Genomic DNA, 26731 nt, shown 5'->3' on the forward strand with positions numbered 1-26731 from the left:
ATTAATAGTGAGAAAAGGAAGCCCAAAAGAATAACTTAGGAAATGGTGGGCGACACACCCCAGGCCGGCGGGGCTGAGCCCAGCTCAAAGCCTCGCGCCGGTCGGCTCCTGCTCCTCCCAAGGCGGGATGAGAAAGCTACGGAGACCCAGCAACCCGGGGAAGGGGAGGGGATATGAGCCAGGCCCTAGGAAGTTCCTATTTGCCTCCCCTTTTTGCAGCTTTTCCTAATTCAACAGGGGCATTGGGTTGAGTTTGCCAAAGGGAAAGCGGGGGCTGAAGCTGCAGGGGTGGTGTTGGCCAGGGGACGGGGTGTACCAGCACCAGCGAGGATGCTCCTGGTCAAAAGGAGGGATTTATCCCTGAAACGCAGCCCTGTCTGGGCAGGAACAGCGCACAGTTGCTGCAGAGGGCAGGAAATTTGTCACCTCCTTTTCGAACCGTGAGGTCAATCAGATTGGCAGAATATCACAGAGCGGAGTTATTTATGCTGGAATTAAGCTGGGCTACCAGAGCCAGCGGACACCTCGCTGAGATCGAAACTGTGCTGGTGAAGGTGCTCTGTCCTTTGTTCAGGGTGAGATGGGATCCGACAGCATCGTCCTCCCCAGCTCCCTGCTGGGATTTCAGCAAGGGAAATTCGGCCTGAGGACTCCGATAGTCTTCCCACCACCCTTCCCCTTGGCAAAGAGGCATCCTCCACTTCCCCAAATACATTTCCAAACTGGCATTTCCTGGCTGCTTTGCTGCCAGTCTCACTGCCAGCATTATGAAATGCCTTCACCCAGGCCAACCCAGGTGAGAAAGTGGGGAAAGGTCCACCAGAGCAGGCTCTAACCCATCAGCCCAATTACCCGATGCAGGGATTTTGATCCTGCCCAAAACCCTGCCAGAAGAAAAAGTGCTGCAGAACGCCCTTGACAGAATTGCACTGTAAAATATTAAAGATGAGACCTGGCTGGAGCTAATTCGTGCTACAGCATTGCTCAGGAAGGAAACGAGCACGGCTGGGCTTTGATTTAGAGCCACTTTAGGGCTTGCTTTCTGTGGGGAACCTCCTTGATGCTGCTGTGATGAGGCTTTACTGGTGCTGTTTGGTGCTGTTCAGCTCTTGCACATGAGTGACGGTGAAATCAAGGCAGCAAAACCAACCAGCATCCTCTCTGCTGTCAAATGAAACGAACCTACAGCCACAAAATCTACCCAATAAGCCCTTACTGGCTGCACACAGGGGGAAAATGTGGTTGTGCTTCAAGCCCTGAAGGTTTTTTTGCTCTTATCACACCCGTCCACACGGAGAAGGCCGTGCAGGGCTTCCTGCTGGTGGCTGCACCACCACCCTTCAGCTGGGATTTGGAGCAGGTCCCCACAGCACCTTAGCATCGTCCTGGGGGCTCTTATGAAGCTGCAGGGTTTTTGCAGCCACTCATGTCCCTGCGGTAGCCAAAAGCTGTTCTGCTTTAATCCAGACCAGGTGAAACTTTCAGTTGTCCCTGTTTTATCCAGTGGAAGTAACCCAGCAGCTCAGGGAGCAGGATGTGAACCAAGCCTTGTGTGAGCTTTGGCTGCTCCATCCCTCCTTTGAGATCCACCTCACTTATTTTATTCAAATGATGGTCTTCAAACCTCCTTGGTTTTGACCAAGAAACCCACCCGTGTCCTGAGGCACCTTCTTTGCCAGGACTGAGACACACGTCCCTGAAACCCAGGTTCTGATGAACTGGCACTTTCTGATGAGAAACATGCTTCATTAACAAATTCCCCATCAGCTCTTTCTGCAAGTATTTCAGCCAGCTCAGCTCGTCTGCTGTTTCATTTGGAAGCATGACAAATATTAAAAATCACCATCCCAAGGCACGTCTCCCTGTTGGACACACTCCTCTTCCCCGACCTCTCTCCTCACTCCCTTGGCCCCTCCAAATGCTGCATTTGGGGAGGCAGAAATGGGTTCATTTGCTGTGTTAATTAACAAATAGCCAGTGGATTTGAGTGAGCAGAAGTATCTCAGCCCTCCTCTTCTCAAAATCACTGTCATCCAGTTGTCCTTCATGCCACACTTGGACCTCTCCTGAATTTCCCCATGAGGACTGGTTGCTGCCAAGATATTGCCATCTTCCACCCTAACGTGGAAATCATCCACCCAAAACGTGGCATCTTCCACCCAAACGGCCCCAAAACGTCCGTCCTAGGCAGTGCCAACTGCATGGCTAGCCCCGGTCTGCCTCTCTTGTGAATAAACGTGGGACATCCGATTTTGGAGTCTCCACTCCTCTTCCCACGGACAGTCTGTAGCTATCTAAGTGAAGGGAAAGAGGAAAAAACAATGAAAAAAGCGACAGGAAAACCCGTGTGGAAAATGAAGGCTCCAAAATCCTTCACACAAGGTTGTCAAGGAGGCAAACAGACACACAGACAAGCACATCTCTATCCACTCAGCTCAGGCATTTTTATCACCGAGCCTGGAAACATCCTCTTTCCACTAGGGGCTGGGGGGGGTTTGGAAGGGGCCCGGCTCCATCCCAGCACCTTCCCAGGCTGTGGAACGGAGCAGGGGCTCTCTGCAGACCAGGCAGAAACGCCCCACATCGCTCAGGAAACGGTAGCGGAGCTGCTGGAGCGGAAACGCTGGGAGCAGCAGCCAAAAAATCTGTGTGTCCCAGCCTGACCAGAGCCTCCCAGCTCAAGCAGAGCCGCGTTCCTGCCCTTCTCCTTCGTGCCACAAGTGTGGGGTTATCCCACGATGTCCTTGTTTCTTTGAGGCAAGATTTGTGGTGGCACGATGTCCTGCTGGATCAGGCGAGCATCAATCTCCCTCGTGCAAACGAGAGCTCTCCTCCTGCAACCTGCCGCCGAAGGACACAACGCCGGGTACATTTCGCCCTCTGTCGCTGCAGAAGTCACCCAGGGACTTTGGAAGAAACTCAAGGTTTGCACTGAGTAATGGGCAGCAGCAGCTGCTCCGTAAAGCCCAGCTACCTCCGGCCCTAAGCAGCGGCCATGAATCAAAATGACACTGAAAATCACGAGAATGCCCTAAAGCTGCATGACTTTATTGTACAGAGACCATTTGCGGGGTCCTTCTTGTGTAATTTTTGGGTTGCCAGTCTTCAAGATGCCCTTGCAGCTTATTGTCTGTGCTAAAAAGCCTGTCTTTTAAAAAAGTAAATAGATAAAAAGCCTAGATTTGTCTCAATTTGGAGAGGAATCTCAGGAAGGGCTGAGAGCCTGTGTAGGGCTCCCAGGTTGGCCATGTCAACTTGACTCCCCTGGGAGAACGCCCAGCATCACCACCAGGGCTGAAGGCTGGCCCACATGGACTTCAAAAGGAAGGATCTTGGATCTCTTGAGGGCTGAACTGCCACATCAAAGCCTCCCCTCTTGGAGACCTGACCTTTCTCTGTCACAGAACTGATGCTCACTGCCTGAGAATGCCCAAAGGGGGGGATTTTATTCGCTGGGATGGAGCAGAAGTCCTTCCCTGCGCTTTTTGCCCTAAAAAGATGAATCATCCCTGCCTGGTTTGTCCTGGAGGGCTACTACAGACAGCTGGAGAAGGAGTGAGGACAGGAGCCAGTGAGAAGGAAACTGATTTTCATTCATCCCGATGGCTTGTCTGCACAGGAGTGAGTACTCAGGAAAATTAATCTAAAATTAAAAGGAGGTATGATTTCAGAGTGGATTAGTCAAAGTGCACACAACCCACCAGGTGGCCACTCTTGCTCAGCTTTAAGTCAGCTCTCATTCAATTTAGCCAAAATGAAGTGGGTTAAATCAAATTAAAGTCTCCTTAGCTCCGAAAGCCAACGCGAGACAGGGCGAGGGGGGAGAACATGCAGTTTAAGGGTGCTAATTTGGGAGAAATCTGACGATGCTCCCCACACAAACAAGCCCCCAGATATTATATTTTGCACTGATGCCAACAAAACATCGGTGACGGGGCACATCTGGCTCCCCAGATGATGCTGGCCTTTCCTGATCCCTGCAGGTGGGAAGCTCTGCATTTGGTGTCCCATCAGCAGCTCTTGCTGCTCGCTCAGTTTTTATTCTGGAGAAAGGCAGGGCGATGAGATGGCAGTGGATGGGACCCTCTACTAGCTGTGCCACGCACCAATTCCCAGTCCCATGTCAGAAGAGGTGGGTTTGCAGGTCCACAGCATCCTTTTTGGGTGGCACAGGGAGACTGAACTCATCATCTTGCCTTCCTCTCCAGCTGGCCGGGCTCAGATTTGGGTTAATACCAAGCAAAATGAGGAAGGACACAACCCTGGTACCCTGGTGGCCAAACCTCCCCCAGCTGCCCCACCTGATGTCACTCAAGCTGGGTGGCGTGCATCAGCCGTGTGTCTAGCGCTGCTCCAGGAGAGATGAAGGCCACAAGGGTTTTGCAAATAAAAGTCACCAAAAGCAAAGCCACCAGCCTCTGCTGGAGGCTGGCACAAGCTGGAGGTCCTATGGGTGGGAAAGCAAGAGGGGAAACACCTAATCTACAGGAATACGGAGGGAAAAAATAATGTGGCTGGGTATCTGGAAGGTCACTTTGTGCTGGCACCGCCGTGGCACTGCGCAGTGCTGTCCCCCCCTTCGGTGCACCTCCCTTTCCTCCCCTCCTCCCCGAAGATTTACAGCAGGAATCGCCCTCCCCTGACAGCCTCTGCTCGCTCCCACCACCGAGGCTTTTGGCTCTGCTCGCTCCCACCACCGAGGCTTTTGGCTCTTGGAGCCTTGTTTGGGGGCAGGCCTTGGAGGATGCTCGCCCATTTTGAGGGCAAAAAGGGCCAACGGAAAAGCGATGGCGAGGCGGTGATAAGACCCGCGGCCTCGCCCTCCTTTGTGCACCCAGCGCCTTTGGTGAGTCACGCTGCCAGCCCAAATTTACGCCCTCGGCTCTGCCCTGCTCCAGCCAGCCAGCTTTAATTTTTAACCTTTTCGGGGTCGTGAATCCCATTGCGTTCCCCAGCCCCATCACACGATTCCCAGCACGGAGGTGGTCGCAGAGATGATGAACTGGACTCATCTTTGTCCCTCTGAGGTTCAAAGGTGGTGGAGGGTGCTGTGGTAAGTAGACAAGGACACAAGGAGACACCTCCAACAAGCACTGCTGACCTCCTCAAACATCCCAGCCTCCCTCAGTAAAATTTGGGGCGATTGCTAGTTAAATACAAACTGCATTGCCTTCTGCTTTTGCTGCTTGTTTGGGCTGTGCCTGGGGACATGTTGCTCTGCAGACACTTCACGGGGCATCTGCAAACCTTCACTGACGTTAAGACTGCCACCAGACGTGTCTCCAAGACAACTTTTTGGACTTTTTTACTTTTAAGACAGCTGGATGTAGCCCTCTGCTGTGACCAGTCCCCTCCACGACCTTGGCTAGCCAGGGTTACGGAGCCAGCAGCCCGGAGATTTCCTGTTAGCACCACGAGGAGGGCTCCACATTTCCTTGAGATCCTTTGTGTCTCGCTGCTATTTTGGGTCCCACCTTTTTTCTTCGGCTCCCCACCCACACCTCCCTCAGGGTGGGGTCTTCCCGGATAATTCGGCGCTCTATATATACACACACACACGCATATATGCATGCATGGACATATATTTATATAGCTGTGCATGCGAGCTGAGCCTTCGGGTGCTGGCTGGACATGGAGCTCTTGGCAGGAGGCTCAGGGCTATTCTTTAGGTGGGGAGAGCCTAGGAAGGGAAGGACACAGCTCACCCTCCCTCCTATTCAAAACTATTTAAAGACTGTCTGGCACGGAGCTGCTTTCCCACCAAATGGCTCCAGTGACGATCTGGCTTTAAAGCCGTGTAATCAGATCAACATCTATTGTTGGCAAATTCGTAATTGCCTCATTATTTAACTATCCAGCAGCAGTCAGTTTAACAGGGAAAAAAGGAATATACATCTTAGCTTTTTTTATATTAAGAGCATCGGGACTCAGTTTCCATCTGAGGAAGTTTTGTTCTTCAAACTCAACAGCTCCTGCTCTGTCCATCCTTAAAATAATACACATGAACACAGGGATCATGGATGAAATGCGCAGACAATGAGAGATGATCTTTTTCAGAGCTGTCCTAATGCGGGACAGCATATTTGTTACCCAGTGGTGCCTTACATATAGCTGCAAGCAGCACAAGCAGAGGAGCCCTAACCATTTCCTTCTAAGAGGAAGGATGCTCTTCTAAGAATGATGCCGTGGCTCACATCCTTGCTCTGCCACAGCCTTCCAACACAACCCTGGTGACGTTTCTTAACCTCTCCCTTCCTCAGTTCTCCCCATCTCTACATGCAGGAGGGGATAGATTTGGGATGGAGGAGCTGTCTTCATTTAGGGGCTGGCCCAGCACCTTGCTACCCGGGGCCCCAATCTTGGTTAGGTGCCACAGCAATACAAATAATTACTAATACTAATCCCCATGAGAGTCTATTACATTATAGTTCAACTTCCTCCCAAACAATTGCTTTTCTTCCTTGCTTTGTATGTTCTTCAAAAGAAGCGGCTGCTGTGCTTTAGGGCTGGGACACCAGCGGAGGTAAACATACACCCAACGTTCCTGCTCAGCTGGGCCTGGGCAGTGAAAAAAAAAAGATAAATCTGATTTAAGACAATCACATTGTGGGCAGGAAAAAAAAAATAAACTGGGGGGTTCAATGGAAAGAGCAACCTGGCAGCACTAAACAGAGTTTATCCTGAGAAATCCCTTAGGGCATATTTATTCACTATTTACAGGATGATCGTGTTCAGAATGGCAATGAGAGCTAGAAACATCAAGAGAACAAGTGCCCACTGGTCTCAGGACCCAAAACATCTTCATCCGTGGAGCAGTGAAGGCTGCAGTCCTGGTTCCCACGCCAGAGTGAAGGGAAGAAGAGCTTTATGGTGGACGTACAGCTTGCTGGCAGAGTGCTTGGGCATTTCTCTGCTTACGTGCCTGTACCACCCAAAAGGTGCATAAAGGGAAAGAAAACCCATAAAAAATGGGCAGAAAAATTCTCCTTGTCCACAGCCAATCCTGGGCTGAAGTTGGTCCATCCACTAGGGATGTGGGCCAGGAAAATTGTCCCATGTAGAGCATACAGGGCATGGAAAAACCCCAATGCTGTTGGTTTAAGTGCAATACCACACTGGGAAGCTGGGACACCAAAATATTGAGTGTCCAACAAAAGCAGGGCTGGTAATGCAGACTGGCCATCCCAAAGTGGTTTGATCTGGTGCACATTAGAGCAGAACGGGCTCTGGGTGGAACGTCTTGAGGGCCTTGGGTCCTCCTCCAAGCAGCTAGCTTGCTCTGAAAAGCATGTTGGCACATCTCCGGGGAGGTTTTCCCATTGCCAGGAGCTTACACAGCAAGCAGTGAAGGTGGAAAAGGAAGAAGGCTCTTGCTAATAAGTTGGCCAAGTGTCCTGACTTAATGTTGATGAAGAACAATGAACATTTTGGTCACCCCTTCCAAGACAGAACCTGCAACGGCTTTAATGAGTCAAATCAGACGTGGCTATGTCATAGGAGATGAGACACAACCGGGACCAGCCAGCTGGGTTCTTGGCTGCTGAATGACATTGTCTTTCCAGCCCAGTGACCTCATTGTTATGACTCAATAGGGGAACAATGTTGTCCTCCCAGCAAGGAGTGGGATTCCTGCGTGGTTAGAGCTGAGCAGAAGAGCGCAGCAAGTTGTAGGATGTCACTAGGTCAGGGACCCAGCATTTTGCATGCAGTGCAAGCAGGCTGTGGTGGGTTTTAATGGCATTATTGTGTGCTGAGAAGCATAATGTATAACACGAGTATAGCATGCAACAGTGGCCATATTCAGCTCCCCCAAATCCCTGAAGAGGTAGGTCTAGGTAGTGGGTTTGAGCATGCAGAGACTCACCGGTCAGGGAGAAAAACACTAAATGTTATCTAATAGAAAGGAGAGCTTGCAGTACCCTGACTCCTGGGGCTCTGGATGGAAAGGACCTGCACCCGTGTTGGATTTAGAGCTCAGGGCTTTGCTGACATGGCCCTGCCACCAAAACCCTTCTCCCTCCTGGCTGCAAAGTGGCACAAGTCTGGAGGTCACACGTCAGGGCAGGCCATGGCAGGGCAAGGGAAGGGAGCAAAGGAAGCAGGAAGGAAGAAGGAGCTGCATCCCCTCCCTGCTGTTAATCATCCTCCTCTTTCGCCTTAACCAGGCTGGCAGGTCTGCGAGCACCACGCTGAGCTCCTACCTTGGAAGGGGATCAGGGATGGGACCCGCAGCTCTAGGCACAGAAGGGGGACGTGGGGCTGGGCTTGATAATAATATCCAACTTACTCCACTGCTTCTACGTGAGCAACCCCATAGTGCTTGCAAGAGACAGCAGAAACTATTCTACCCTATGAGATACAAGAAAAACAGCATCTCTGATTACAGAAAGACAGAAAAGACAATTGAAAATTCCCACCCAGACTTTAAATCCACCTTCAGAGAAGCACCACCAGCTCCTCCAGATGTATCTGGTTATTACTCTCAGGGCAAAATATCCTTTGACTCCAGCTGGGGCAGCTCAGAGATAAGGCCTCTGACCACAGAGGCAAGATAGAGTTAAGGCATCAATCAAAAGCAAACAGTGACTTTTAGCAATGCTTGGGAATTGTTGTTATTAAATAATTAACAACTAGCAAGAAAGTGTACTCCAGACACCACTCCCTGGGCCAAGTGTGTTTCTGGCCTCTGTTAGCTGTGGCCACTCAGCACATGGGCACCCCTGCTTGTTCCCTCCATCACCCAGACCTTTCTACGTGGGCTACAGCATCATGGATGAGAGGCTGAAGTGCTTGAAAGGCGAGAAATAAAAGCACCAGGTCTTTCACCCTGCAAGCTGTTGCACAGCACAGCAACAGAATAAATGAGACATGGGCCCTGGAAGCCAGGCATTGCATTTGGAGATGTTGGACACAGCAGGCCACAAAATCACAGAATGGCTGAGGTGGGAAAGGACTTCTGGAAACCATCTGGTCTAACCCCTGATCAAGCAGTGCCACCCAAAACAGGCTGCCCAGGATGCCCACATCCAGCTGGTTTTTGAAGATCTCCAAGGAGGGAGACTCCAAAACATCCCTGGATACCCTGTGCCAGCGTGTTCCAATTTGTACCCATTGCCTCTTGTGAATGGCCAAGTCTGCTGCCATGGAATTTGGACCAGCTCTCACAAACAGGAGAAGAACCACACAGGAGAGAAACAAGAAGGGGAAACAAGAGGGCTGAATGCACCTGTGATGGAGATGAGCTTGGCACCAGGATGCCAGGCACCTCACTGCATACACAGACTCTTGCTTCAAGGGAGCTGGCTCACATCCAGACCAGCTCCAGCTGGACCTAAAGCTGGTATTTATTGCTACAAAACCAATGCATCAGTCCTAATTTATGCTACTGAGGAGAGGGAACCTCTTTTCCCCAGCCTTGGTAGCTTCATGGTAGTGGCTATGGCTTGAACATGGCCAGGACAATTTGCAACCCTTGGGCTTTAGGAAGTGCAGCAAGGCCCAGGTGGCAAGCTGCTATAACAAGCCATTCCTTGTCATTTTGGGTGAGAAATATGGAAAATCAGCCCATGGGCACCTCTCAGACAACTGCCTTTAGCAGCAAAGGGCAGTCTTGCTGCTTAAAACAAGAGCTGAGATACCTGAGGTTGTTATCTGCTGCAGTTGTCCCTGTGAAAATATTAAATGAATTTCATATTGTCCCTGTCCCCTATGAAATAAATTCCTGCAGCAGGAATACCTTTACCTACTTCAGAGGCAGGCTGTGAGCATCTGCTCCTGCCAGATTGGGGCAAAGGCAAAATCTTATTACCCCTTGCTCTCTCCTCAGTTCAGACTGAGCTGAAGTCCCTATAAAAACAGCTCACAGGCTGAACTTTCCTCACCCTCCCCTTCCCCAGCTGAGATGGAGATAAAGCTCTGCCCCTAAAACTGCTTCTGAGCTGGATTAGTGGGAAACCCCTCCCCAAAAAGCCAGCTGGGCTGGGGGCAGCCCTCGGCGCTGCTTGTTGGGAAAGCAGCTTATGTCCCCGCAGATTGGAGCAGCCCTGCCAGCCCCACAAAACGCTCTCCTGGAAGACAAAGCAGAGAGCTGTCACCCAATTCCTCCGGCTCAAACACACACACAGCCCCAAAATTGCTGGGATTTCTTTGGCATGGCTGTACAGTGAGAATTTCTCATCAAATTCACAAGCTACATGTGAATTTGGTGAGCTACAAAATCTGTATTTTTCCAAGGGATTTTTGCAGGTTTTTATTGTGACTGTTATTATGTTTTTTTTTTTTTTTTTTTTTTTTTTTTCTGTCTAAAAGTATTGCTGAGATACTTAGAGCCACAGCAGCCCTCCTCCTGGGGCAGTACACTGCAGGTGTTAGCAGGTTAGGGCTGGAAGCATCTCCACAGTCACAATGCAGGCAATTAGAAAGAGAAGCTGGCAAAGCAGAGTGCAATCACCCAGCATCAAAATTTGCCTTCCTTTTCTCATCCAAAATGCAGCAGGACCTCAACAAGCACCACTTCAGAGCTTAGCATCTTTGGGTTTTGTCCAAAAAGCATCTCTCTGTGTTCCTTCCTGCTTTGTCCCCTTAAAAGCACTGTGCTGTGACTCTGCCCCCATCCCAACACCTATCAAGTTGTTTGTGCTGGGCCCTGAGATGGAGTTTCCGTGCTGCTGTCAGCGATGTGGACAAGACGCCGTAATCTCCGTTTCTAATGGGATCAGGGGAAGGAGAGCCTGCTCCCCCAGGGGCTGCTGTGCCACCAAAAATCTTTAACCACCCCCAAAACTTTACCCTGCACAGCTGTTAGCTACCTGTGGCCATGCTTCATATTAATACAAAAGAGCTGGATTTTTGTTGTAGTTAACAGAAAAACAGCTCTTCCCTTTATCATATCTCTGCACTTCTCTCCCCAACTCCTCATAAAGAACATTACTGGACCCTACAAACCATATACCGCCTGTAAGGCAGCACATCTTGCTACAAACCCAACCTCAGGTGCCCACTTTTCATTGACCCCTTCCCACGAGGCCACCCTTCCTCTCGTTGTGCCACTTGCTTAGCCAAAAGAACAGTTTTTTCCCCCAGTTTGGCTGTCCTAAATTACCCTCACCAGTTGAAGCTATGGTTTGGGGGAACCCTGACATAGGGAACATGGATTCTGATGGGTGATATGCTTTGTCCTTGGTCACGAAGCCCCCAGTGGTAGAAATATTGGCCCTCAGGAGTTATTAACACCACCCTGGCAGCTGTCAGCCTTCTCCTTGTTGGAAAACCTCACAGAAAAAGGGTTTTAGGGTGAGATGGTGAATTATAAGCCAGCCTATGGGCCTGAGGAAACACAGAGCGAGGCCTGCAGGATCTGGGGCAGGGCCTGAATGGTGTTAGTGCATCCTCCACCTTGAGCTGGGTCCATCAGACAACTTCAGCAGCCTTAACTGATGTGTCTTAGCAGAGACAGATGCCTCCACACCATGGCGGAGATATCCCAAAGCTGCCACACGTACATGTGGAGCAGTGAGAGCAGAAGGAGCAACCACAGCCATCTTGGCAGCAATGGCCATGCTCAGCAACTGCAGGCCTAATGAAAACATCCTTTGAGAGGAGCCTCCTATAGTGAGGGGTTGAGGATGCTGCAACAAGGATGTGTTGCTCGTCAAGTTGTTCTTTTTGTGTGATCGTTGCCTCAAACAGTAATGTTTTAGTTGTCAGGCCTGCTGGAGAAAGTGCTCTCTAATGCAGTGTCATCAGGGGTATGTATCTAAATGGTCTGGCTGAGGGCATCCAGGCTCCAGCAGGTTTTGCAGAATTGTCTATTACCAGTGTTTTACTTTAGAAAGAAGGGGGGCAATTGAGTTTGTTGCTCCCCAGATTCCCAAGATGGGCATGCAGCATGGAAGGATGGAGGTCCACTAGGATCTGCCAGGCTACATTGCTCTCCTGGACACAAGGAAGGTTGCTCCAAGCTGGCGTTGTCCCATGGGGAAGGAGAATCTGCACTGCCATGGGCCACAGTCTTGCAAAGTCAGGTCTCTTCTTAATTTCTGAAAGGCCAAACTTGTCTTCTAGCAGCTACGAGGAGATTAAATATATTGTACTAGGTCTAAACCCAAATGAGATATCCACGGCACTTGAGGAATTTGGATTTTCGGCACTAAATGGGATGGGATTTGGATCTGGGTCACAAAGTGGGCAGCAAATTAAAGAAAGTCTCCTAAAATCTTGGTTTTCTTTCCTTCAGTTTCTGTTTGCCCTCACCATAGGCAGAAATCCAGGGTATCCAGACACCAAGCATGGGGTTCTTCTGCCTTCAGTTAGGTGGTCAAATGTTGCGCATATAAACCCTGGCTAGCCATTTAAAATCCCTCTGCATATCCTGGAAAGACATACTCAGCCATGCCATCAATGGTTAATTCTAAGCTGTGAAAGCAATTGGGAACTGGCAGCTGAAAAATAAAATTGCTTCCTCTCCCATTTTAAACAGTAAAAGTGAGATTTAAGAGAATGACTCCTGTTTATTCAAAACCCTCCAGGGACACGAAACAATTCATTTCAGTCACTAACTCCATCTAAGATTGACGCTTGAGATTTGCTCAATAAACTGCTTGGTTTTAACCTCAAAAGCACGTTGAAAAGTTTATATGCTAGGTATTCAGGACCTCGGATGCTTGATGTATTTAAAGGAATTTAAATGCTGCTTTGCATCTGTCAGTTTAACAGAAATTTCATCCCCGAGTAAAGAGTGATTGCCTGCAACAAGCCCAAAATTAGTGTTATTCATCATTACCTAGGAAGACTTCAAAGATGAATACATTAGAAATCAAAATAGAGCTGTGGCAGGCTATATACTTGCTTAAATAAATATGTTAATAGTGTGTCCACCTGGATGGAAAATACAGCTGAAAGGTAAGAGTGGGCTGTAAATCTCCATGTTTTACAGTGAGCAACCAAGGGGAATCAACCTTGCTTAAGGGATAGAGCTATGAATTGGAAATGAAAAGCATGGTTAAAATCAAATCATTCAAATTAAGACTTTATGCTTCCCTATTTTAAATCATGATTAAAATTCATAATTTAAGCCACATCGATTTAAATCAAAGCACCCTGCCATAAAATGAGGTTTTGAACCCTGTGTGAGGCTTTAATGAGAAAAGGGACGTTCTCCTGTTGCATGCCGTTAATGGGGATTCATTGCTACCTGGAGGAACTATCTTAGAAGCCTACAAAATTGCAGAGATTGTGGAGAGGTTTTTCTAATCTGCCCAGGAAAATCTTAAGGAAACAAAGTAATTTTCTATACTAGGGTGTTGTAAGAAGCTCAAAACTTATTTTCCCAAAATATTCTATATGACTGTTAGAGACAGGAAAATTTATCACCTAAACCAGAGGTCAGCATCTCTCACTGAGTTTTTGGCATGTGAATTATCCCAAGGCACGGGTGAGAGTGGCACCAATGATCTTGAGAACCGCCAAGGTGTGCTGAGATTAAATCCTGCATGTCTGAAAAATGGGGCAAGAGTGTGATTTTTGCTTGCTGTATCCACAGCCATGTCCTGTTTTGCTCATGTTTTGCCCTGGTTGTCTTTTGGCCAAGTCAGGCTTTATCAGAAGCCCCATGGCTGGTGTGGGCACATCGTATTTGCAGCACATTGTGTTGCTGCAATCTAGCTTTTAATTGCCACTGGTGATTTTGGTGTGCTTATGGCATTGCTTTAATTTGGCATCAATCCATGTTCCCTCTGATGGAGGAATTTGCCCCTGTGAGAGCACTAACACTTTGCAGCAGTGTGTCAAGCCAGATCAGGGAATTGATCCATCTGAAAACAAACCCGATGTTATTTAAAAAAAAAAAAGAGTGATTATTTCCTGCATTTACTGAGAGCTATTACTTTCTTCACCTTGCCAATAGAAACCTGTGGGGGAAAAACAAACAAACAAACAAACAAAAAAAAAACAGAAGCAGGCTCTGAAACCAAATCAGGTCACCAGCAGCTAGAGAGTGAGAAGATGGCTAAAAAAATGCGTGAAAGAAAAGGCTGGGTTTGAAATCGTGCGATTGCCATCTCATTGGAAGAAGCTCGGTATTAGCTTATCTAGTACTTGCTAGAAACTTGCTTCCCTTAACCACGCTTTAAGTAACTCTTGTGTTGCTTAATAAATTAGAAATGTCCAACATGAGCAATTTTAATTGCTTATTTAGAATATATATATTTAATAACACTCTTCTGAAGCTCTAAGTATACTTGCATATGATCAGCAATAATGCTAAACCTCAGATGGAATGAAATAAGCAGAAAAATAATGTATGTTTTATACTGATCACAGACCTTTAACCTCATGTGAACCCTCCATTACAAAATGAAGAGCTTTCTGCAGTTCAGCTGGGAGGGTGACTTCTTTTAACAGAACCCATTCAAATATTTTTTTTCTTAAATTCTAAAACAATCGATTGAACATTTTTAATCACACCCTTCAAATGTATACGGTTCCTCCATAAGAAAGGTACAGAACAGCTGAGGACCACAGCAGACATGCTGACATCCTCCTGTGGAGCATTGCAGAGCTCTAGGAGGCACATCGTGGCGGAGCCACTCATGGATCCATTTCAGCTGCTGGTACCGCCGCAACTATTTGCAATTATCCAGGGAAAAGTTACACCAGTATAGCCACTTCTAATTGCATCTCTGCTGGAGAACACAGTGCATCGCTTTAACTACTCTGCTTTTTCTCACAGTCGAGGAATACAGTGCCTTGATAAGCAACGTGTAATAGCCACCCTGAAAGCTATCCATTTTCTGCAGGCTGCCGCAGTATCACTGAAACTTTAACTTTTTTTTTTTTCCTCATTTGTGTACGTGGTGGAATGTCTTATCTCATCCTCCTGCCTTTAGAGTCCGGGGGGAAAAATAAAAACAACATTTTTGCTATTATGCTTCTAAGAAGGGCTTTCTCAAACAGTTTCTCTAAACCCTTCTGCAAACCCTTTCAAATCCCCTTTGTCGAAGTCAGGAATCTGGCATTTTCTCTTTGCCTGTGTCGAGCAGAAGCCACTTAGAATAAATGCCTGACAAGCGTGTCTCCTCCTTTCTTACAATAGCCAGCATGGAGATTTAATGTATCTTTAAGTACTGCAGCTTAAGAACTCTAAGCCAATTTCTACCTTCTCCTCCAGTTAAATTTACTAAAATCAATTAAGGCTGAGAGAGAAAAATTCAGCCTTTATTTTTTAATAACTATGGCTTTATTCTAACACTGCAAAATGACCTTCCTCCTCTCTTTCACCAGTCTCATGAGCCATGTGCTGTAAAACTGAAGACTCCTGCACATAGACTTTGCAATACAGAGAAAAATCTGCTGGATTAATCCAGCTTTTATTGAAGATGCTAATATGTCTGCGACCTCTAAAATGGGAACAACTCAGAAATAAAACTTTACCTTTTCAATTTTGGAGAATATTTTAACACAGCTCCTGTCTGCCCGTTTCTGAGGCATCTGTCCTGCACCCGGCCACAAACACAGACTTCTTTTAAACCCAAAGACTGCTCTTCCTATCTCCCCTTCCATGTTGCAACCTTTATGTTGTACACCTAACACACCACCAAGAAGTTCTTCCAAATCACGAAACCTAACTTTCTGGCCATTTTAAAGCAAATACTGTTATGCAACGTAAAGGTTTCCAGGGACGGATCCTGGACACTTTTCGTGTAACATCAGACCCTGAAGAGGACTGTGTGTGGACACAAGCATCTCTAGTGTCCAAACCATCCCAAGAGACACCTGAATTGCCTTCAGAAGATGCCTCTCTTTCCATTAACAGAATCTGGGTTCAAGGACAACTCAGCTCCAACCCTAAAGACCTTGGTTATGTATCTGAGCCTACTTGGAACTCATCTGGGTCCTTCAGATGGAGAAAAAGAGCAATTTGGGCCCATTCCCTCTCCACGGCCCAGTGCACTTGAGCAGTGCCTCTGGGGGTGGTGGTGGCCCCAGTGCTTCATCAGGCTGCGGTGTCTTGCACACGAACGATGCAAATCACAACCCAGGGAGTGCTGCGTGTTTAGAGGCTGCCTTCCTGCAACTTCTTTATTGCATATGCACATCCAAAATCAGGTGCTTCAGCAGCGCTGGGGGCTCTTTCCCATTCATTAGCCCTTCTGCTCTACGCTGGGCGTCGAGGCATTGCACAGAGTTAATTTCAATAAGTCGTTTGCATTCTCCCTGCCTCCTTGCGATGCTTTGTCACCGAGCTGTCACCAGCAGAGCACACAACACTGAGCAGTCCTGGCTTGTGGCCAGGAAAGCCGTGACACGTACGTTATTTACGGGACGGGAAAGGTGCCTGCAGCACGTGGAGCAGCACGTGCTGCAAAGGCAGAAAGATTTGCAAAAAAGCAGCCAGACGTAGTGATCAGAAAACTTAAGTGACAAGACTCAATAAGCGAGCGGTCAATGGAGGATTTTGGTGCCTTCAGGGTCTGGAGCAACTTAATTTTCTCTCTTGAAAGCCAGAGGGAAATTTCTTGTTCGGGTTGATGAGGCATCCTGGTGTTTGCTGGTTCCCAATGGTTCTCAGCAAAATTCAGGAGCCAAGGCTGACTCTGAGGCATGCAACGACTTTATTCAAGAGAACCTGTGCATGCAGACACCTATGTGGGTCATCCCAAACATCCCACCCCAGAGCTCTGCACTCCCAGCAGGCAGTAATGTTACTATTGGTATTTCCTAGGACTGCCCAAAGCACTCACTGGTCCCAGCACTATTTACAATTCAAAGCAGGAAGCTAAACTGAAGTGGTCTAAGTCACCTTTGAAGGAGCCCATCCCTTCACCTTGGCTCTGGTAAGAGGTGAGGCCACCGATCCTGCCCACCGGGAAGTTCAGAGAGAAGAAAAATATTAGCACATCAGCACGGTCACAATGTAAAGGAGTGTTGACAGAGCAAAGTCAACATCTCCTCTTCATCATTGGGCTGAACTCCAGATTTACCAGATGCCACGATAAAAACCCTTGAAATGTGCCGTGAGACTTCTCCACCTTCCCCTTATGCTGCCAGGGGGTAGCTTCTGGCCATGGAAAGCTGCTGTTACCTTTCAGCCCCCTGCTCACCAGGACTTTGTCAGTGCCATTTGTACTGCAGTGGCCCTGGAGACCCCAGGGAGGGCATCTCCCTGTCCCTGAACACTCACAGTGGGGTCTCTCTAAAAAATAAGAAAAAACAGAAAAAAAAGACAGCACAGCCAGTCCTTATGCAGCATATTAGCAGATCACATATGATTTTTGTACAATGATGGGGAAGTTTATCTTTTTCTTTCCAGCTTTTTCCACTCAGAAAGGGCTGTTTGACTCTAAAGTAACACGGTTTCAGATTTACGCTAGCCAGAGCTTAGGGACCTCAAAAGTGGTCCCTTTACGGGATACGGGAAGAGCACTGCCCTTCTGCCTCCTCCCAGCTCTAACTGGGGCTACATCTTCCTCAGGGACCTCCAGAAAACCACCACGAGGCTTTAGCCCAGTGCTAGAACAGGAAAATAAACAATTGGAGCCATTAACTGATGAAGCTAAGATGAGCTGCCTCCCTCCTCCCAAATAATGAAGGAAGCAGCACGAGAAAGATCCTTGGGATGTGGGACACCATCACACCAGTCAGTTTGGAGAAAAGAGTGATTTTTTGGTCAAGCACCAACAGCACATGGAAGGGCTTCTGTGTGAGACTGGAGGTACATCCCCAAAGCCCACCATGCAGTGGGACCCCCAAAAAGAACCAGGCTCAGCTAACCACATCCCAAACGCCCCGTGGTTTCAACCCCAACAGCTCAATTTTATGGATATTTATATTTTATTGAGCATGAGCCATCTAGGTACATTGGGCAGGAAGGTGCACCTTGCCCCTTCTTACACCCCAGCTTACATCCAACCTACCACAGGGGAAAAGACTCAGTGGCTTTCCTTGGCAATCCCAAACCCAGAGGCGATGCTCTTTGCAATTTGGGGATTATAGGGTGAAGCCCTTGGGGGTGTGGAAAGCTGAGCACAGATTGCTGGAGAACAACTGCTGGGACCTTGAGCAACCTGGTCCAGGGGGCTGGACCTGGATGGGCTTTAGGAACCTTTCCAACTCAAACCATTCTGTGGTTCTGTGACTAACAAATGCCAAATGACTGTGCGTCCTCTAGAATAAATAAATAAAAAAAAGGCAAACTTTGCTCAGGAGCTCTCTGAAGGGAAGGGCAGGCATTGCAAGAATTCAGGAACAACATCCTTACGTGGAGCTTGGCCGCTTACAGGAGAAGCTATGCAGCCAGCAGCGCACGTAAACAGGCTTTTGAGGAGGAAGTTGGTAGAAACATGTGAAAACGCTTCGCAGAGCTTGTGAGATTTCACATGCCTGCACACGGGGAATGGACCAAACTGGGCCACCTGGATTCCTGCAGAGTTCAAGCCCTCCTGTGATGTTCAGGAGCGAAGGCGCAGGGGATGCTCAGCTGGGAATTTCTGGGCAGCCGTGGGTGGGTTGTTTGCACTGTGCTTGGTCCTGCTGCTTGGACCATCTGGAGGTGGAGATGCTGAAGGCAGATGGGCTTTTGAGTGCCATGGTGGGTCCTCAGGGATAGGGCAAAGGGGTAACGTAGTGATTCAGCATTGCGGGGAAGGGGCAAAATTCAAGGTGCAAACAAATGGGATGGATGTGGCCCTGCACCTAACCCCTGAGAGCAAATCTCTGCTGTTGCATAGCGATATAACACTCAAAATAACACGGGACTGCTGCACAGCCTGGGAAATCCTCACTGACTAGGGCTTAGTCCCAAAAACCTGCACCCCAAAACAGCCCACAGCTCGCTTGCACTGTGCCAGTGCTTATGTCTTCTGTGCTTATGTCTTCTGGAGGGTGCAGATGGGGAGAGAAGACACAGAATTTATAGGGCGAATAATAACCAAAGCACAGCCCAATCCTCCCCACAAATGCTGAGAGCAGATATTTGCGGCCGGTCTCCCGTCACCGCCGACATGAGTGATCACCAGCCTCCTCCTCATAAGCCTTTCGAGCAACTCTCTGGAATTAAATCAGTGCATTGCATGGTTCCAGCTCCTTTCATCCAGGGATCTTCAAGTGCTTTACAAACAAGTCTTTAATTAAGCTGCCTAAACAGACCCACGGGGTATCATTACTGTATCTGCTTCGCCACCGGGGAATCAAAGGCATGGCACTGCCTTTGCGAGGAGAGGTTTGGAAACGGGATGCAAAAACCTGGTCAAAGTTCCTCCAGCAGCAGTACATGAAGATACGCTCTGCTTCAGCACTGATTTTGTAACACTTGGGCTAACAACTTTTTTTCCTCGCATTGGCATGGCCCCAATTTCCTGCTCCTGCCCATGGCTGGATTAGTATTCGATGGATTAGATAGATTTAAAAAATGCACGTCTTTGACAGCCTGTCTTGGACAAACATGAACCCCGAGTAGTGGGGAGCCAAGGCAGCTTTTGGGAATGAAAAGGGCTGTTTTGGCAACAAGATCTTAAAATCCGGAGGTGTGTGGTATGTTTTGAGCTGGACAAAGGGCAGGACCTGCTCCTGCCTTTTGCCCCCAGGACAGGTTTTTGCTGTGGCTCTTTTTAATCCTCTCTCTGAGAATGAAGCGTATCGGTTTTCTCTTCCTGATGCAATTCTGCTATCGTGCCCCCAAGTGGGCTAGAAGATCTAATAAATAAGGAATAAACAAAATCAAATGGCCTGGGAGCATGCCAGAATGGGTAACTCTGAGCCCCTTGCAAACTGGCTGGATTTAAAGACGTTATTTACCCGATGCTGTATTCGCTGCATCTCTTGGATGGATTGGCCATGCCTTGTCTGAGGCTGATTTTATTCTGATGTACAGCGGGAGAAACAGGGGGGAATCTCTCCAGAATCAGATACAAACCTGGACATGAGTATTTGTAGGGAAGCAGTTGTACCCCAAGTAGCTGCTTTTAGAAACTCCATCACGATTCTCCTCTACCCCTAGCACGATGTTGTCACCTTCTTCTTCAGGACATCCCAAACTGTCCTCCCAAATCCCAGCTCCCTGCTCACCCACCCATTTCACATCCCACTGAAACATCAAACGCACGCAGGCGGGAGGCAAGCAATGAGCCCCATCCGAGTTACTGTTGTAAGACACCAAAAAACTTGCAGTTTCATTTACAAACCCAACTTCTTCCTATTTTCGGGGGTGGAAATGATGCACTTTGTCGGTTGAGCAATTCAGGTGATCACAGCAGATACCAGATAAGCACTGCTGTGACCAGCAGCATAATCCTGGCCAAGCCGCAGCGCCCAAGCCAAAACACCCAGCAGCTAAGGGTGACTATTTTGACCCCTGAGGAAGAAATTCCTGGTGCCAACACCCAGGGAGCAACACGAAACCACCTCTAAGTAGCTTATTTCAAAACTTCGGAGCAGCAGCTATGGCAGGAAATGCTGTTTGGGAGGATTTAATCAAATAATTTCCGAGAAATATGTAATAGGATCACTCGAGAGCGCTACAGAAACAGGTCCCTCCACCTTCCTTCGAGGGCACCGTCCTGGAGCCGAAAGCTTGTTTTGTGCCAGTCCGAACATATTTAGCCCTCAGGTCTGAAAAACAACACAAAACTGTCTGAGAAGCCAAATTCAGCTAAACTCAGCTCCGTTCTGGCCGGTGCAAGAAAAACTGCATTAACAGCTCCTGCTTCGTGCCAATATTAATGAGGCTGAGGCTTTTTAATGGCAAGAGAAATCTCCTGCAGCTCCCGCGGCGGCGCCAGGAGGAGATGAGGACTTCCCACCTGCTCGCCCACCGAGCCCCAGCACACATTTTCCCCTCTGCCATCACTGCCGCCAGCACACGCCAGTCCTGAGAGCAGCAGGACAATAAAAAAAGGGCAGGCGGAGATTCCAGCCTGACCTCAGACAATTCCCCCCCGAGTTCAAACCCCAGAGCCCTGCCCCTGCCCTGCTTTTACCCCTGGAGAGTTCCTGAGCTTTTGTTACCTTAAATCAAAGCACGTTCAGCTCCGCAGAGGCTCGGCTGTGTGACATGACCCAGAGCAAGATTTCACCTTCTCCTTTAATTTTTTCCCCCCCTTCTCCCTGAATGCAGCAAAGAAATCCCCCAACTCCTCCCTTCCCTTATTCACTTTGAAAGCAATCAGTGCAGTTCCCTTCCCCGCTACTTTTCGGAGCAGTTTACGGCCATCTCTCCCCAAATCATCCCTCCTGCAGCCTCTGCAGTACCCGCAGCCGGTCTTGCAGCGCCCATGCCCCCCGTGCTGTTGCACGACCCAAGGCAGCATCACCACCTCCTCTCCCAAAATGCCCCAAACCCACCTCACCACGAAGGGTCTCCAGATGCCGATCCTTTATATGGCTCTATCGTTGACTTTGCCATCTTCCATCACCTTTCACCCCCCATCTCCCCATGCCACCTCCTCAAACAGAAGGTGGAGGGCTCCAGACCTACGGCACCTTGCGTGCTGGACCATCGCCACGCCAACCCAAAGTTCTCCCTCGCCTGGTGGGACCCCAAAAGAGCTGCGTGCGCCTCGGCACTCTGCACTCCCTTCCACAAACCGATGAGATTTGGGCATGAGCCCAGCCGGGGGGGCTTTGTGAAGCCACACGAGGGAGCGAAGAAGCAGCGCGGGCAGCTGCATAAAGGAACGAGCACTGCGGCTCGCCGTCCTACGGATCTGTGCCCCGAGTTTTGCTGCCAGTTGGCTCCCGACACTTCTTTGCTGAACGAGAGGGTTAACAGAGCCAGATTCAGCATCCCCCTCGTTGTTTTTTTTTTTTCTGGTTTCAACTCGCCAAGAGCTTCCCGAGTAGAGGGGATGAGAGAGAGAGGGGGGGGGGGTGGGGGATGCTGGATGCGCGCAGCCCCGAAACGCGGGGGGAAAAAAAAAAAAAAGAGTACAAATAAAAATACAGAAAAAAATAAATGGAAAGAAGAGAGATATGGGAAAAATATATAGAAAAAGAAAAATATAGAAAAGGAAAAATATAGAAAAAGAAGAATGTAGAAAAAGAAAAATATAGAAAAAGAATATAGAAAAAGAAAAATATAGAAAAAGAAGAATATAGAAAAATAAGAATATAGAAAAAATAAAAGATAGAAAATAGAAATATAGAACAATAGAAATATATAAAAAACCAGGAATATAGACAAATAAAGTAGCAAAGCGAAGGCAGCGCCGGGGGGGAGCGGCGGTGCCACTCACCGTGCAGCAGCAGCAGCAGCAGGAGCAGCAGCAGCGGTGCCCGCATCGTGCCTTGGTGCGGCCGGCCCCGACCCCGCAGCGGCTCCCGGCGCTGTCCCCGTTTGGGGCGGGCGGGCGCTGCCCTCCCCCGGCCCCGGTCCCGGAGCCGGCCCCGGTTCCCCCCCGCCCCACAACCGGGGGAGGTGCCCGGCGGCCCCGACCCGCCCCCGCCTCCGCCCCGCAAGGCTGGGGATGGAGGGGAATGGCACGGGGGGGGTTGGTGGGGATGGGGGCTTGGAGGGGGTTTGGGGGTTTCTTTGGGGTGGGAGGCTTGGGGGGGGATTGCTGGATAGAAAGGGGGGTCGGGGATTCGCGGAGTTTGGGGATGGAGGTTGGGTTTTTGTCGGGATGGGGGTGTGAGAGTCAAGTGAAGGAATTTAGGTTTTTGGGGGGTGGGAGGTGGTGTTTTCTTTTCCTTTTGTTTTGTTTTGTTTTGTTTGTTTTTGTTGGGATGAGGGTCTACAGGGGGATTTGGGGTTCCCTCCTGCTACTGGGTCTGATTTGGGGGGTTAATTAAGTTTGGGGATGGAGGTTGGGTTTTCCTCGGGATGTGGGTCTGGGGGGGGTGGGATTCAAGTGGAGGGATTTGGGGTTTTTGTTGGGGTGGGAGGTTGGGAGGTTGTGGTGTTTATTTGTTAGTTTTGTTTGTTTTTGTTGGGATGAGGGTCTACAGGGGAATTTGGGGTTCCGTCCTGCTACTGGGTGAGATTTGGGGGATTCCTGGAGTCTGGGGGTGGAGGTTGAGTTTTCCTTGGGATGGGGGTCTGAGGGGGGTGGGATTCAAGTGGAGGGATTTGGGGTTTTTGTTGGGGTGGGAGATTGGAGCTCATGTTTTATTTTGATTTTGTTTTTGTTGGGATGAGGGTCTTCAGGGGGATTTGGAGTTCCCAACTGCTATTGGGTGCTATCTGGGGAGTTCATGGGGTTTGGGGAAGGAGATTGGATTTTCCTCGGGAAGGAGGTTTGTGGGAGAGTTGTGATTCCCATTTGCATTTGTGGAGATTTGGGGTATTAATTGAGATGGGGGCTGAGGTGGTTTTGTTCCTTTTGTCAGCATGGAGGTGGAGGGGCGGGGGATTCCCACCTGCTATAAGGAGCATTTGGGGGGGTTCCTTGGGATACAATTTGGAGGAGTTTAGGCTTTGCATCTTCATGTGCAAATGGGGGTTTTGTTGAGGGTTTTGTTGGGGTGGATGTTTGGGGAGGATCTGGGGTTCTCACATACATGTACATGGGGGCAGCTTTCAGATTTAATTGGGGTTGGTGTTTGGACCTGACTGGGGGTTCCCAACTGCATGGCAGTGCATTTGGGGGTTTCAGCTTGATGGAGGCTTGTGTGGAGATTTGGGGTTTTTTATCTGCATGGAAGGGAATTTGGGGTTTCCTTATATTTGGGGATTTGCATGCAGGGATGTGGGATTCCTACTAGCATGGAAGGATTTGGCATTTTTGTCAGGATGGGTTTGGATCTGGGATTTTCATCTGCAAGAAGTTTCAGTGTTGATTTGAGATTCTTACCTGGATAAGGATTTTGGGGAGAGATTTGGGATTCCCGCCTGCATGAGGGAGATTTGGGGGTTTCAACAGGATGAGGGCTTGGGGTGTGTTTGGGGTTTTCATATGGACGGGGATTGATTTGGAGTTTTCATAGGGATGAGAGTTTGGGAAGGGGATTTGGGATTTGCATCTGGAAGAGGGAGTTGGTGTCGATTTGGGGTTTTCATCTGGTTGTGCATTTGCGGGTGGATTTGGGATTTCCATCTGAATGGGAGTTTGGGGATTGATTCTGGATTCCCATCTAGGTGGAGATTATAATCTAAATAAGGTTTGATTTAGGATTCTTACCTGGAGGGGGCTGAATTTGGGATTTTCTCTGTTTGGGTATATTGCCTCTGCCATCCATGCCCCCATGGCGCAAAATTTCCGTTTCCTCTTCTCAGGTCACCTCCCACCTGGAGTGGGCGATGGGGAATCAAAAGGGATGCGCAGTGCAGGGGCTGGCTCGGGGGGGGGCATTGCCCTGGTGGGGGTCAGCACCCCACCACCACGGTGTAACACAGACTGAATTCTTATCAAATCTTTGCACTTTTTGTGGCAAGAGGGAACGGTGCTGAAAGTTTTTTATCTGGTGTTCAGGCAAGGAGTGCTCACTGCAGCTAGGAGGAGACTAAAAATAAGCTCGGAGCTTTGCACCGAATCCTCCCCCTTGCACTGGCAGATCCTGCTAAACCATGAGCCTTCCCAGCCCGGACCCAAAAGTGGTAAAAATAGCCCTTGCACCCAAATGGACTCTCCAAATTTGGTTTTCTTGATGGCTTTGGTTAAAAATTAACTTTCTTTTTGTTGCAAGGTCACCTTGAGAAGGCTTCTGACGGGGCTTGGGCGAGCTTGTTCAGCCCTCCCTACCTGCTCTGCACCCAGCAGAGGCTCCTTGTTCTGATTTTAGCTTCTGGGTCAGACCTGGAGAGAGACTTTCCATGTCCCTCAGCCCAGCCTCACCTCCTCTTGCTGTGACTCTGCATTATGCGGCACCTAAAAGCCGTGAAACCGGAGTGGCAATAAATGAATGAATGTGAGGCTGCACATTATTAATCCTGCCAGTATGAGAGAGGTGGTTCCTTCTCTCCCTGCAAAATATTTCCCTTTTTAATAACAGATCACATTTCCCCCCACACACACACGCTCTGCTGATCAGCATATTTCCATGTTAACTGCCAAGACAAGACAGTCTAGGGAAAAACCTGAGCTGCATCAGTATAACGGTGTCCCTAGGCTGGAGCAGAGGAAAGTGATGCTGAGCTCCTCAAACTCTTGTTTTAATGAACCAGCATCCATAATACCTTGCAAAAACAACCCATGGCACATTGTTCTGGGGTAATAGTGCTTGAGAGACTGGGACCCCCTCAAGATGTGGTGGGTCTTCATGTTGGGTGAGTGCAGTGGCAAGAACAGACCAGAGCAAAGCTCCCTTGGCAGCAGCTAAAAAAGACCTCGGGAGATGAAGGAAAGCAGAACGGCCTGAAAGCTTCTGGCTGCAATTAGAGCTGGCACATAGAGGTCTGCCTAAAAATCAGGTTGGCTTCAGTGGCCACTGGATTTTTGCTGCAATGGTTGTTTTGGGAGTTAAAGGAGAAGAAACTCATTTAGTTGGCCTCAGCAACAGATCCGGGCTGTGCGGGTGCTTTTGCATTGTGCAGGGAGGAGGGAACCTCATTCCCTGAGTATTTGGTGCATTCATCTGTAGTTGCTGATCTGGACTGTAGGATTTCTCTTAAATGATCAGAACAGGCATTTTGCCACTTATGCAGAGATTTTTTTCCCTTTTCAGCGGGGGCTGGTCTCAGAGTGCCTTTTGCCTCAAGGGACATGGAGGAGATGGCAGTCACTGCAGGGGAAGGGGGTGTGCTGTGCAGGAGGCTTCCTTTGGGGGTTTTGTGGTTATCACGGGATGCACAAATTATAACAGCTCTGCCGTCCGTGAGGGGTGTTATTTCACAGCCAGCTGGGCTATCTCCTGAGGGTCTCCACCCTCCTCTCCTTCTGTTCCTGGCAGCTTGGCCCTCCCATTCTGCAAGCCCTGGCTGCTTGCAATAACCATGGTGGCTAAAATAGCAGTATGGTCTCCACTTCTTGGAAAACCTGCTTCATCCAGAAATTCTGGATTAAACCTCCTTTTAAAGGGGGTAGCAGAAAGGACCCATGCTGTTTCTGCTGCTTGGCAGGGTACTGGCTCCTGCCCACTTGCATCAGCTCAGAATTTGCCTCTCGTCTCTGCTCCAAGGGGATAATTACCAAGAGGGTGTCAGATCAAGGCTATGAATCATGGAGCAGCTGAAGGAAGAAAGAAAGGGATATTTAGCATGACTGCTTCCAAAGCTAGGTGTCTGCACGTATCCTCCTCTGATGCCTAACGATCAGCTGGGAGAAAAGGTCAGAAAAAGTGCTAGGTTGGGGACCTGGACACTTCCACAGGGAGTCAAAATGGCACTGATGCTTCAGAGGAACACATAAACAAGACTTTTACACTCAAATCCATGCAGCACTGCTGAAGGGGAGCTTTAACACAGGTCTCCCGATTTCAGAGGTTTTCCTAAATGCCAGCATCCCATGGTTAGGAAATTGCAGGAGGGCTTTGGCTTTCAACTTCAAACACAAACGGCATGCCTTAGAGGTGCAAAGAAACCTTTTGGAAAAATAGTTTGCACATCTGCTTGAGAAACAGACACTAAAAGGAGAAAAATTTACCCTAATGTTTATTATTACCATTATTGTTATTTAAATTCTCACAGGTCTTAGTCAGTCAGGTGTCTTCTAAACTTGATGTTGATGTGATAATACATGCAGGCTCAGGTATACCTGGTTCCTAACAACCCTGCATCACAGCTAAATATTTATTTAGGTCTATGAAAAAACAGGAAAAGGAGCCAGTTGTTTTAAAGTATATAACAAAGCTGGGATGAAACTGC

The 26731-nt window shown here is 48.8% G+C and overlaps 1 protein-coding gene across 6 annotated transcripts in view; it reads right to left on the reverse strand.

Annotated features, from left to right (window-relative positions):
- The window catches only part of PODXL (podocalyxin like), a 43042-nt gene extending 20698 nt beyond the window's left edge, over nt 1-22344 (reverse strand). For all 6 annotated transcript variants that reach the window (XM_084512705.1, XM_084512704.1, XM_084512703.1 and 3 more), the window contains exon 1: nt 22227-22344. In XM_084512705.1, the coding sequence (XP_084368831.1) occupies nt 22227-22272 (46 nt within the window). In that variant the 5' untranslated portion in view covers nt 22273-22344. The remainder of the gene's footprint in view (nt 1-22226) is intronic.
- Between the last annotated feature and the right edge of the window lie 4387 nt (nt 22345-26731).

This window comes from Aythya ferina, assembly GCF_964211825.1.
Source record: "Aythya ferina genome assembly, chromosome: 1".
Lineage (NCBI taxonomy): Eukaryota > Metazoa > Chordata > Aves > Anseriformes > Anatidae > Aythya > Aythya ferina.